This window comes from Triplophysa rosa, linkage group LG8 (genome assembly GCF_024868665.1).
Source record: "Triplophysa rosa linkage group LG8, Trosa_1v2, whole genome shotgun sequence".
Taxonomy (NCBI): Eukaryota; Metazoa; Chordata; class Actinopteri; order Cypriniformes; family Nemacheilidae; genus Triplophysa; species Triplophysa rosa.
The window spans coordinates 20,772,137-20,785,114 of NC_079897.1; the positions used below are offsets into that span (position 1 = coordinate 20,772,137).

General features: G+C 37.7%; 1 protein-coding gene across 1 annotated transcript; it reads left to right on the forward strand.

The window, feature by feature from the left end:
• Positions 1 to 372: 372 nt before the first annotated feature.
• Positions 373 to 12,940, forward strand: epb41b (erythrocyte membrane protein band 4.1b). Its single transcript, XM_057340752.1, has 28 exons — positions 373 to 589; positions 667 to 771; positions 863 to 905; positions 982 to 1,057; positions 2,179 to 2,397; positions 2,499 to 2,586; positions 2,690 to 2,842; positions 2,930 to 3,024; positions 3,276 to 3,427; positions 3,601 to 3,702; positions 4,170 to 4,253; positions 4,677 to 5,294; positions 5,646 to 5,750; positions 6,024 to 6,338; positions 6,424 to 6,621; positions 7,324 to 7,487; positions 7,589 to 7,838; positions 8,732 to 8,941; positions 9,031 to 9,261; positions 9,709 to 9,738; positions 9,999 to 10,253; positions 10,361 to 10,591; positions 10,697 to 10,942; positions 11,094 to 11,263; positions 11,356 to 11,382; positions 11,515 to 11,583; positions 11,691 to 11,879; positions 12,081 to 12,940. The coding sequence occupies exons 1-28, from the start codon at positions 533 to 535 to the stop codon at positions 12,108 to 12,110; spliced, it is 4,512 nt and encodes a 1,503-aa protein (XP_057196735.1). The 5' UTR covers positions 373 to 532; the 3' UTR covers positions 12,111 to 12,940.
• Positions 12,941 to 12,978: the final 38 nt, after the last annotated feature.

Consider the following 12,978-nt stretch of genomic DNA (forward strand, 5'->3'; position numbering starts at 1 on the left):
AGAGCTAGCCAATGTTGTGCTGCATACTACTTAACATAAAAATGTTTTTAAAACCATATTCTCGTGTCTTATTTTTTTAGGGAGGACGTGCACGTATTTTTCTGTACTCCACCCATTCTTATCAGCTAAATATGTAACTTAGGTTAGAAAAGAGCAGGTAACATGTTTTTTAAGATCTATGTGATCTATTTGTATTTTAGTCATTCCTTGCTTGGCCCCTTTTTTCCTAATAATGACATATGTATAAATTCATGTTTGTCATTTGATGAGACAAAACACACACAAGGCATATCTTTCAAAAACACTCGCACTCATATCACACAAGAGAGCAGTACAGACAGGCGGGACAGTTTATGATGCCACATACAGACCCATGTCCCTTCATTACTACAGAACTGTAGGAATCTGCTCATGTGAAACAACACTGAAGTTCTGACATCTGACTAAAGAGAATTGTAAAACTTTGCATGAATGTTTGCAGCTCATTCTTTGGCAGAACAAGACGACTTCATCACTAAGGATTTTGAGAGACATGTTGCAGTGTCAAGTGAATTTCCTTGATGACACCCACTTTATGTGGGAGCTGGAGGTATTTACAAAACATTTTTTGTTCCCCAAATTATTTTACAACAAATTTAATCTTCTGTTTTTTCTCTTCCTCTATAGAGAAATGCAGTGGGGCGGGATCTCTTCAATAAAGTATGTGAACACCTTGATCTGTTGGAGAGGGATTACTATGGTCTGGCCATGTGGGATTCTCCATATACCAGGGTACACATTCCAGTCATTTATTTAGTCATTTTTCATCAGGCATAGTCAATAGTGAAAAAGAAGTGTTGTCATTGTGCGTTTATTGTTTTAGGGATGGCTGGACTGTTCTAAAGAGATTCTAAAACAGATTAAAGGTATGTGACATCCCCATATGGGTGCTTTGTGCGTATATATGTACAGTATATTTCACATTTTCTGGTTTGGTTTCAGGTCCAGTAGCAGAATTCTTTTTTAATATCAAGTTTTACCCTCCCGATCCCTCAATTCTGGCTGAAGACATTACTAGGTAAAAGCATTTACACACAATGGGCCTCGTTCATGAATTCGTAAATATATGAGTAAATTCCGAAGAATTTGCACGTAAAACAGACCTTCCCGAAAACTTTCCTCCGGATTCACAAATACTTCGTAAACTTTGGATTTCGTAGTAAAATGTGTGTATGTTAATGAATTCCAATCACTCGTAAACAGGGCGCGCATGCACGCTCATTCAAAATTAGCCTAATCCCCGCCTATGAATTACAGCTACGCAAATTACGTATATTGGAATGCTGGAAATCCTCTGGACTTTATTAGCTGGCTTGATTACATTATATTGCATAAATGCATAAAATACTGATAGGCTATATGCTTACCAAAAATGAATCTATTAAACTGTGTCCACCCACCAAAGCGTTTTTAGCAAGCTAAAATAATAATACCCGGTGCTCTTTTGAAAACGACCAGCTGGTGGCGCTTGAGAGTGCTTTGGAGGCACTGCGCGTTCTTCCGGATATGCGTTGGTTGCTGTGATTTAGAATATCCGCAACAGTTAGCCTACTTGTTACTAGTATCTTATTTCGAATAATATTACATAATATGAAAATGCAGTAACCATTAATATTAACTTCTCCATTGTTGTGTATGATGGTTGGTCAATGCAGTGTTTGTCCTGCCTCTTCTCCACTGTGATTGGACGGCTGTGTAAAAAAGGACAGTGACGAGCTTATAGAAGTTAAAAAGTAAAATATGATCAAAGACAGGGCAAAAGAACTCGTGAAATATCATTATGATACATAGTGCATCAAAATGCGGTGTCATCAGTTTGTCTAAAAGAAGACAGAACGTTACGTGCGGTTTTACGCGCTATACACGTGGTATGGAGCAGGAGTACATTTCTTTCCTACCAACTAACATTTAGAAAATACGAACATTTTCATGAATACGAAGATTTACGTCAAAACGTATTTACGAACGATTTACACAAAAATCGTTCTGCTCGTGTTTCATGAATGAGGCCCAATTTCTTGAAGTACTTTGTAAGATGTATATTTATATACATATTATATTTATATACATATACATTTAAATGTATACATGTTCTTGTGTGTCTACCAAACTGTGATTGTCGTGTGTAATACCTTTTAGATATCATCTGTGTCTTCAGCTACGGAAAGATATTATGATAGGTCGACTGCCCTGTCCATCAGACATGTTGGCTCTGTTGGGTTCATACACAGTTCAGTCGACACTTGGAGATTATGACCCAAATCTCCACAAGAATAACTATGTCAGTGAGATTGTTCTCGCACCCAACCAAAGTGAAGAGCTAGATGAGAAAGTGATGGAACAGCATGCGACACACAGGTTTTCTATAACATCACCCAAACACACACACACATATATATATGCCCATAATTATTCAAACATATTCACAAATGCACATTTTTACTTTGTGTTTAACACAGATCTTTGAGTCCTGCACAGGCAGATATGCTTTTTTTCGAGTATGCCAAGACACTCCCTATGTATGGAGTGGACCTGCATCCTGCTAAAGTTTGTGTTATTATTTTAATTCCTATAATATACCTTGTGTTTGATAAAAGGAATTATGTACATAATGAGGGATGCATATGTGTGTTGTTTGATGTGTTTATAGGATGTTAGCGGTGCAGATGTAATGCTGGGTGTGTGTTCTGAAGGACTGATGGTGTTTAAGGATGAGATCAAAACAAATAGCTTCTCATGGCCTAGAGTTCTTAAAATCTCTCACAAACGCAATACTTTTCTTCTCAAGATCCGCTCTTCTGAGGTTTTCGTGCACATTAGGACATAAATATGAATTATTAGTTCTGTATATGTTAACGTGGTGTATTAAGACATTGACCTGATTTCGCAGGATGAGTTAGATGGAGATGTCAGCTTTACTCTGCCCAGCTACAGAGCCTGCAAACAACTCTGGAAATGCTCTGTGGAGAACCACAGTTTCTACAGGTGGGTTTGTATAAATGCGTTTTATTTTGTCTGTGACCAGCATAGACTTTGAATAGATTTTAAGTGTTTTGTGTGTAGGCTCTTTGGAAAATTTCAACTCTTAATGCCCACTGCTCCGGGGGTACGTGTGTTCACTACTCTCTGGATGGGTTAAATGCAGAGGTCACATTTCGTTGCCTTGTACTTGTACATGTGCAATGACAATAAATTGAATCTAAAATCTAAAATCATATCTTGAATGTGTTTTTCAGAAACAGACTTCAAGATACAACAGCAAAAAGGTTTTTGACCCTGGGATCAAGGTTTCGTTACAGTGGACGCACTTTGTCTGAGTGCCTGGAGGCCAGTACCAACATCACTCGGGCTCCTCCACAATTTTTACGCCTTGCCACAAAGAGAAAAGGTCCGTGGGTGCACTTACTGTGCATTTACATTTAAATGTAATCATTTAGCAGACACCTACATCCAAAAGCAACTTACAAGAGAGCAGTTACCATTTTGTAATTGACTGTACATTTAGCACACAGTATTAAAATATGTGGGTTCAGATTATTTACTTTTATTGTATTTTTTCAGCAAATGAAGAAATCCTTAATGTTCTGAAGCAGCCGGTGCAAACGGAGTCAGATGACTGGTTCTTGGTACATGATTCGGATAAATGGGAAGTTTCTTCATCAGGTATTTGTCCTTTGGCAAATATACATGATATAATCTTTAAACTAACTTTCACTGTAAAAAAATCCTGTAACAAAAAAGGAATTTTTCTGGCAGCTGGGGCACCAGATTTAAAATGACATGTTATCACCATTTTTCTTGTAAATTTGCTGTCTTTCTGTAATTGTATTTCAAAAATAAATGAAAAATCTGTAAAATTACATACTATAAAATGTAATTAACAAATGTTTCTTTTAAAAAACTTAGCCAGATCATAAATCATAAATAGCCAGATCAGTTTTATTGTATTTGCATTTTATTGTAATCTACATGCTCTTTAACTGACAACCCAATACATACAATACATGATGATGTATTTTTCTATTTTCCCTTTTCTACTTTCCCTCTCCTCCTCCTTCCTTCCTCTTGAATAATAATTGCTACACCTTTAAGTCATTTTTTTTCTGATGAACTGTAAACATTTTACACAGATGATGTAATGCTGGAGAGCAAAGAGCTCTGGGAGTCAAAGCAGGAGGCTGATGATTGGTTCGTTCTCCTCGAGTCCAGCCTATGTATGTTTTTATAATGCTCCCAAATACATCACTATTATAAACTTATGCCAAATATTAGAAAAACCCAGGCCATTTCCACTTCCACTTTCCACTACATCTATGCTGCAAGCTATACATCAGTATAATATCCCTGAGATTTGAACCAATGACAGGAACACTTGATATTACCTTATTACATGTCTACAACATTTTCTCAATTGTACCAACATACCAAAAAGTCGAGCTCTGCCACTGGTTATCAAACATGTTTGTTAACATGACGATAAAAGTTGCAAGTTGGTCCAACATTTCCCATAACATTCCAGAAGAAATCCCTAAAGACTTATCTGGATAAATAAGTACTGTTTTAGTTTCCATCAAAATCAGTCTCGGAGGGATAGAGCTGTGGTTGGCATCTATAATTTTGCTTCATTTCTTTTTCAGCTCCACCATCAGTTCTTCAACAGTTTTTTGAGACTGAAGAACAAAGAAAAGTAGAGATTGTGGAGGAGAACGAGTCAGAGGAGAGGACCACAGATGAGCTGGTGATAAAACGTTCATATAAAGTTAATGTGGCACAAGAGGGGCCTGTGGAGCTGAAGGTCATGGAGGAACTAGCAAGAGACATCATGAAGAAAGAACATCCTGAATTAAAAGAGCAAATAATGACTATGAAGGAATCGCTAACAGAAGAAATCCTACAGGTGAATGGGGAAAGAATACAAAGAGTAGTCATCACAAAACAATGGACACAGGAGGTCAACACTTTTGTGGAATCGCAAGAAGATGTAGAGAAAAAGATAGAGGTGGGGAAACTTCTCAGTATGGGTTCTGAGAAAACATCTGAGAGATTGGAAATCATAGAACGGAAACTACAGGAGGTGGAGACTATTGAACAGAAACTACTAGATGTTGAAGTGCTGAGGGTTGGATTACAGGAAATAGAAAGTTTGGAGCAAAGACTACAGCGAGCTGAGAGGGAGGAGCTTCAACAAGCTGAAACGGCTGATTGGTACATTCTGCTAGATCCCAGTCCATCATTGCTCACTGCTGCCCCCACAGGTGTGTCAGTGTGTGATCAGATTTTCACCTGTTACTAAAAATTTAATACTAAAGGCGGGGTGTCCGATTTTTCTTAGCCGTTGTTGATGTTCAAATCACCAAAACAAACACACCCCTACCCCCATCTTACGCTTTCATCAGCGCTCGGCTCAACTAATGTCCGTCCTGTGCACTGTGCACTGTGCACCTTACTGCTGATTGGATACAAGGTTGTTTTGGCACTCGGCCCGACTTTGTCTAAACAAGCATAATTCGGAAATGGGACACCCCGCCTTTAATTTAAATACTACGAAATGATTATGAAGTAAAAATGAAAAATGTCATGCATTACATTTTTGTCGTTTTTATCAGCTGAGGAACAGATAAACATCAACAAACCAATGGCAAGAAATGATGATTGGTACATTCTTGTGGAGATGCCCGCACAGAGAATAAAGTTATCAGCTTCTCCTACAGGTATGAATGAATACTGAAAATCTTTACATTTCAATGTTATTTCAAATTGTCTTAAATAATAATGATCTTAAATTGTTCAATATATGAAAAGCAGCAGTTCCTTATTTATTATTCAATAGATTGTAATATATTCAAAATATATTATTCTATATATTTTCGAAAAAAGATATATATTAATATATACAAAAATATATTTTCTTTGCTTAAGGGCTTACCTTACTTGATCACTAGAAGCGTAAATCGATTTTGAAAATCTTTCTTAAAATGTTTTAGTTCAAACAGATGTGATCGGCACCATCGCAGGAGTAGATCAGGCTGAAGAAGTAGAAAGTAAGGAAGCAGAAAAGAAAATACAGCTCCTGCCACCAGACGAACCAAAAACACACACATGTGAGGAGACATCAGTTGAGCTTTATGAAGAGACCAGAGAGGAGGTGACTCAGAGCAGAGTGAGAATAGATAAGGAGCAAGTGACGGTGGATTATAGAAGACCACAGCCAGTTCTTCCAGGACAGCAGGCAGACCGGCCTCAAAGAGACTTGGAGGATGATTGGTTCATCCTTTCAGAAGTTTCTCCTAAAACATCAGGTACACACATTCACACACAACTATAGTCAAGAACACACATAAACAAGCAAATCAAAACATACATGCTTCATTGTGTTTGTTTCAGTGTCTTTGGCTTATCCATACCTGCGAGGAGCAACTGTTGAGCTGTATGAGGAGAGCAGAGAGGAGGTGCTTCAGAGCGGAGTGAGAAGAGAGGAGCAAGAATCAGAGCCAATCATGTTGGAGAAGAGAGCAACACAAGCTCAGAGAGATGTTGAGGATGACTGGTTCATTATTCTGGACGTTTCCCCCAAAGGGACAGGTGCGTACTGTACACAATATTGTTTACATCAAGGACACCAAAATGCAGAATCAACTTTTATTTCTGGAGCAACATTTTTATTAATGAACCAGAGTAAAAAATAATAATAAAAAATCGAGAAAATATAAAAAGTGGTAAAATATATAAAATTGTTATAATTATAGTATTTGATTTTTAAATCATTACAGCCATAAGAAATATGTGAACATACTTTAGACATGTTTACTTTATTCCAATTACAAGCAACACAAACAGAAAATTTGTCACTTATCTTTAGCTAAAAATGTACTAAAAAGAAACATACATGATGGATGAGATAAAAAATATTTTTGTCTCGAATAAATATAAATGTGCAATGTTTAAAAACACGTTTTTTGTAAACATTGAAAACAACATGATCACCAAACAAGGGTAACTTTTTAAATATAATGAAATGTATCAAAAATCACTTATGCAAATATCACAAACAGAATGATACCATGTTTCTGATTCATTCACAGTGAAAATGAACTGTTTTTATTAAAAACTTAACATTTAAATTTCATTTCACTCCTTTAATGCATCCTGTTTGCTATTTTACTTCAAATTCAAGAATTTATGTATACTTTAAAAAATATTCTCAGTTAATTTCTGAATGACCTACAACCCTGCACACACAGTCACACAAATCAAAACATGCAAAATGGATTGTGTTTGTTTCAGTGCCTTTGGTTTATCCTCATCTGCAAAGCACAACTATTGAGCCATATGAAAAGAGAGTGACGCCAGAGAAGGTCGAGTACAAACAACAGCAGCAGGTGACAGTAGAAGATAGCAGACCACAACAGGTTGTGCTTGAGCAAAGGGCAGCACAAACCCAGAGAGACGTGGAACTACTGACCAGGCGGTAAAATCCACAAAGAGTATTTCTTCGTCCATGTATATTTGGGTCTGTGTTTGGGGTCGTACATGTGTATTTATTGTTTAGAAAGCATGCATGTTCATTGTGTTTGTATCAGTGCCTTTGGTATATCTGAGAGGAGGAGCTGTTGAGGTGTATGAGGAGAGCAGAGAGGATCGGGTGACTGAGGTGATGACCGTGAGCACTGGACAAACCGTGATAACAGAGAAGAAGAGTGTTGTACAAACCCCAGAGTTTCCAGTGGTACCCAGAGAGGTTGATGACGACTGGTTTCAGCTTTTTAACCGAGCGCCTTATGAGCAGAGTATTCCATCAGGTAACGTACACACTGTACACCTCCATGCAAGCGTGATCACATACTGAAAACTATTTCAACCCTGTGTTATTTACATAAAACATAAAAAGTAGAGCTATAGTGTATGGTCTGTGCGTTACATTTTGATGACTTTGAATTAACTCATAAAATTTAGTTGAAAAAGTTGTTTGGTACGAGAACAAAGATTCAAAGAGATTTTTTTCCAGAACTGTGAGGTTGCCCATTTCTGGTAATTCTGTGGTGAAGAGAATCTATTAAAGGAACACTTCACCAAAAACAGCAGTTTTTTATCTACTTACCCTCATGTTGCTGCAAATCTACATGCTTTTTTATCCTCTGCGGAGCACAAAATAGGTTATGAAGCAGAACATTCAGGCTGATTTATTGCTGAACGTAAAATTGAATAGTGACTGGGACAAAAGAATGTGGCCTGTATGCAGGGGCGGACTGGGAAGCAAAAATGGCCCTGGAGTTTTCAGCCCACATCGGCCCTCCACAATTCCAGTCGACGGGGGGGGCTTGGGGGGTTGTATGTGACATTGCGTTACATGTAAACATGTCCGTCTCGCTAATGCCTTCGCTTTGCATGCATTCGCATTAATAACGTCCATCTGTCCGGCCCAAGTGTCCATTCCGGCCCCATACATTAGCGGCCCACCGGGAAAAGTTCCGATACTCTAGGTGGCCGTTATGGACTTTGACAGAATGTCCTACTGGTCAGTCTGCCCCTGCCTGTATGCTTACATTATGTAAAGTAACATATGCCTAAAAAATAATAACAAAAATGATGTATTTTGTTTTAAAAACTAGCTTGCACTTTAAGATGGATGCTGTTGTGATTTTTAATAATAATTGATCAAATATATAATTGATCAAAATATCTGTTTCTCCAGGAGCTCGCTTTGTTTCTCTGACACCTCTGAATGAGGAAAAGAGAGCTGTAGAGAGAAGAAGAGATGAGGTGCAGAAGAAACAACAGGAGAGGGTGACAGTGGATGATAGAAGACCAGTGCCTATTATTCTGGAGCACAGAGCAGCACAAGTCCAAAGAGAGAGAGAAGATGACTGGTCCATCATTTTAGATGTTTCTCCTAAAGCATCAGGTACACACACTGACACACAAAAACAACCAAGAACACATACAGTAAACACACATATTAAACATGCATCATGTATTGTATTATGGTTTCAGTGCCTACAACTGTTGAGGTGTATGAGGAGAGCAGAGAGACCAGAGTGAGAAAAGAGGAGCGGGTGACTGAGGTGATGACCGTGAGCACTGGACAAACAGTGAGAACAGAGAAGATGATGGTGAAGGTTGTACAAACGCCACAGGTGTTTCCAGTGGTGCCCAGAGAGATTGATGATGACTGGTTTCAGATGTTCGACCCAGTGCCGTATGAGCAGAGAAGTATTACATCAGGTACAGAACAGCACCATACATTCCTTTCAACACTCTCACGCGTATATTTCATTTTTAATTTATATATTTATCTGCTTACAAATTAAATTCCATTTAAACAAATCCTCTTTTACTTTCACATTAAAATGACCACCACAAAGTCGTAATTACAAGTGGAAAGTTCAGGGTTTTCTCAAAGCTTTGAATTTACAAGTTGGGGGTATGTCAGTGAGAAACATGGCGAGAACAGTTAAATTGATAGTTCACCCAAAAATGAAAATTCTATCATCATTTAGTCACCCTCTTGACATTTTACATCTGTATGACTTTCTTTCTTCTGCACGACACAAAAGAAGATATTTTGTAGACTGTTAGTGAGCAAAATCCGTTGGTCCCCATTGACTCCAACATTGACTCCAATGTTGGGTTACCAACATTCTTTAAAATATCTTCTTTTGTATTTTGCAGAAGGAAGAAAGTCATACAGGCATCAAGAGGGTGAGTAAATGATGACAGAATGTTTGTTTTTGGGTGAACTACCCCTTCGAAGCATCGGGGGTAGACAGTAAATACATTTTACATGCAAAACACATTTTATGTGTGTTCTTCATTTTCTGTAAGTAGAGTTAATAAACCTTGCTGTATTTTCGTGTAGTTCATTAAATGAAGAAGGTTACTTGAACACATCGTAAACACGACTTACCAGCTCATAAATATGAACAACCTAGAAGGACATAAACATTTTTTGTCTCTTTCAGATGTCAAAAGCAGAGATGTTGTAGTCCGTGAGCCCACCAAAGACCAGAGAGTTCAGAGGATAGTGGAGAGGGTTGTGGAGGAGCAAATAAGAGGAAAAACCGTGCTCACAGAAGAAAGACGAGTGGTCTTTGAGGAGCGCAGTGAGAGAGTCGACGTTGTACAGCAGATGTTTCCTGTCAGGGTACGACAGGTGGATGATGATTGGTGTGAGCTCCTCGACCCCACAGCGTTTGAGAAAAGAGCTGTTTTATCAGGTTAGGGCTCCTAGCTTCATTCCTGAATTCCTGATATCTTTACAGTTCACTGTTGAGAAGCATATTTGCATAAGTTTTATCGTGACATGTTTGATCGGTGGTTTCAGTGGACACTGAGAAGCAGAGGATAAAAGAACAGGAGGACAGAAGAGTAAGACAGCAGGACAGGAGAGTGAGAGATGATGTGGAGACCAGAATGAGACAACAAGAGATGCGCAAGCTGGAGCTGGAAGTCAGACGATCTCAACCTGCTGTTATTGTGCAAACAGTAGCACAGTCACAGAGAGAAGTGGAAGAGGATTGGTTTGTTGTTTTTGATGTTTCACCGAAACAAACAGGTATGTCAAGTATTATTTTAGATTTATTTTGTCTTGGTTCTGATTGTTCGCAATTTCATTATCTTGGATCAATTTTTGTTGCACTTTTTTCTGTTCTTTTCAAAGTTGTGGCAGATGTGATTAAAGTGGACAAGAGAGGTGAAGAAGTGAAGAGAAGAGAGGAAGAAAAGACAATAGAAGACAAGAGGAGAAAAGCAGAACAGAGGAGAAGAGAGGAAGAAAGGAGGAGGCAGATACAAGTAGAAGACAGGCACAAAATACCAGTTGGACCAGAGAAAACACCCGTTTGGCAGCAGAGAGAAAGGGAGGATGACTGGTTTAATCTTATGGGTGTTTCCTCTAAAGATTCTGGTATGCACACACGCCAGAACAAACGTGCAGTACATCACAACATATGTCCGACACAATTGATATATATATTTGATCGAATTACTATTCTCTGATGTCTGTCCATCTGTGAATGTGGCTTCCTAAATATTTCTCTCTCTATATGTGTCTTTAGTTTCCACACGGGTACCTGTTATATCTCCAGTGGCTGTACCCAAACCCCGCCCACAGATCCCAGCTGACCAACCACTGACTTCGACTCCGACTATACAACCTGTATCTGTCACAAAAACAACCTATCGGGACAGGACAAAAGACACGCTGGACATCGCACTGGAGTCTGAGGTTGCAAATACACACACGTGCACTTTTTACCATCTGAAAATGGAAATTCTTACAATAAAAGCATTTCTCACAGTGTATCTTTTTCTTAACAGGCTGAAGATTCTGTGCTTATGGGAAAGGTGAGATGTTTATGCTTTCTAACATTTATTGCTATTTTCTTTGTTGTAAATAAACAATATATACTGTATATTTACAAAATTACAAATAAATATATAATAAAATAAAATGTATAATCTTCTTGTTTTTCATAGTCACGGAGATGGACGAAGAGAATCGAAGGAGAGAGCATATATGTTCGGCACAGCATTCTTATGCTGGAGGTATTTGATGTGTGTGAAATTTATGTATTTTTTATTTTAATATGCTCAGTTTGAAGGTTTGTCTAGTTTTATAAATGACTATAATATCTTTAATATGCTCTCTGTAGGACTTTGATGTGACCCAGGAGGTGGTCCTCAGGCATCAAGCCAGTATCAGTGAGCTAAAGCGTGTCTTCATGGAGGCCATGCAAGATTTTGGACCCACGGAATGGGACAGACGTCTCTCCTCATACTCACCCATGCCCAAAACACAGCTGCCTCATGCCAACGGAGACATACTCATCAGCATGGGCTTAGTGAGTTACATTTATGTAAACTAAATGACTGCAGTACTAATGTGATGAACCAGCAATCTTAGTATAGGGCTATAAAGGGAAAAACGTATGCTTCATTCTTCCAGCATTCAGATTAACACACCCCACTTCTGAATATATAAAGATTGTTACAATAAGGAATTGTTTACGCTTCTGAATGTTGACTAAAATTTTCTTTTGCAGATTGAAGATGGTGGAAAAACAGTTGTGTAATGAAGCTCCACCCACATGAACCAATATCTGCTTAATAATCAAATTAGATTTTACTATAATTATGGAGTTTAATATTACATACTAGTAGGAAATTTAAAGATGTGGATGTTATATTTCTTATTTTTTGTGTTTGAAATTTTATTCAAGAAATAAATACATTTAGTCTAATTAGTTGTAAACTGGTTTTAGTTGTAAAACAGCATAACAGTTTGTATAGCTCAAGCTTAAAGTCTATAAAAATCACAGTCTTACAGTTTGTTTTGTTTAAGGGAAACACTTTACAATGAAGTTGTATTTGTTAACATTAGTAAATGTATTACCTATGAACTAACAATGAACAATGTAGTTTTTCAGCTTGTATTAATGCTTGTCAATGTTAGTTAATGTCAATAAAATTATTCATGTTAATTCATGGTGCATTAACTAATGTTTACAGTTACAATGTTTGATTTTAAAAGTATGTATAAATGCTGAAATTAGCATGAACTAAGATTAATAAATGCTGTTAAAATGTAGACATTCTAATGAAAAATAATCATTTGTACTGCCAAATCTGAGATGTATTGTAAGGTAACGTTTAAGACATGATATGTGGTACATTGTCCATGTCTAAACTGAATTGCTGAAGTTATTTGCACCTGCCACTGGTTTTAGGTGTAGTATCTGTATTGGTCCAATGTGTTGCATACATTGTGAGCACAGTTCATGCTGTTGTCTAAATGCTGTAATACAGCTTTCTTAAACAAACACAGGTCACAGTCACAGAGAAATGCTAGTCTGCATAAATGCAATAAATGGCTATTCATGGCAGCACAATGTATTTAACTTTGGTGGTTTGCAGAGGAGAAAATATCTGTGTTAATCGGGT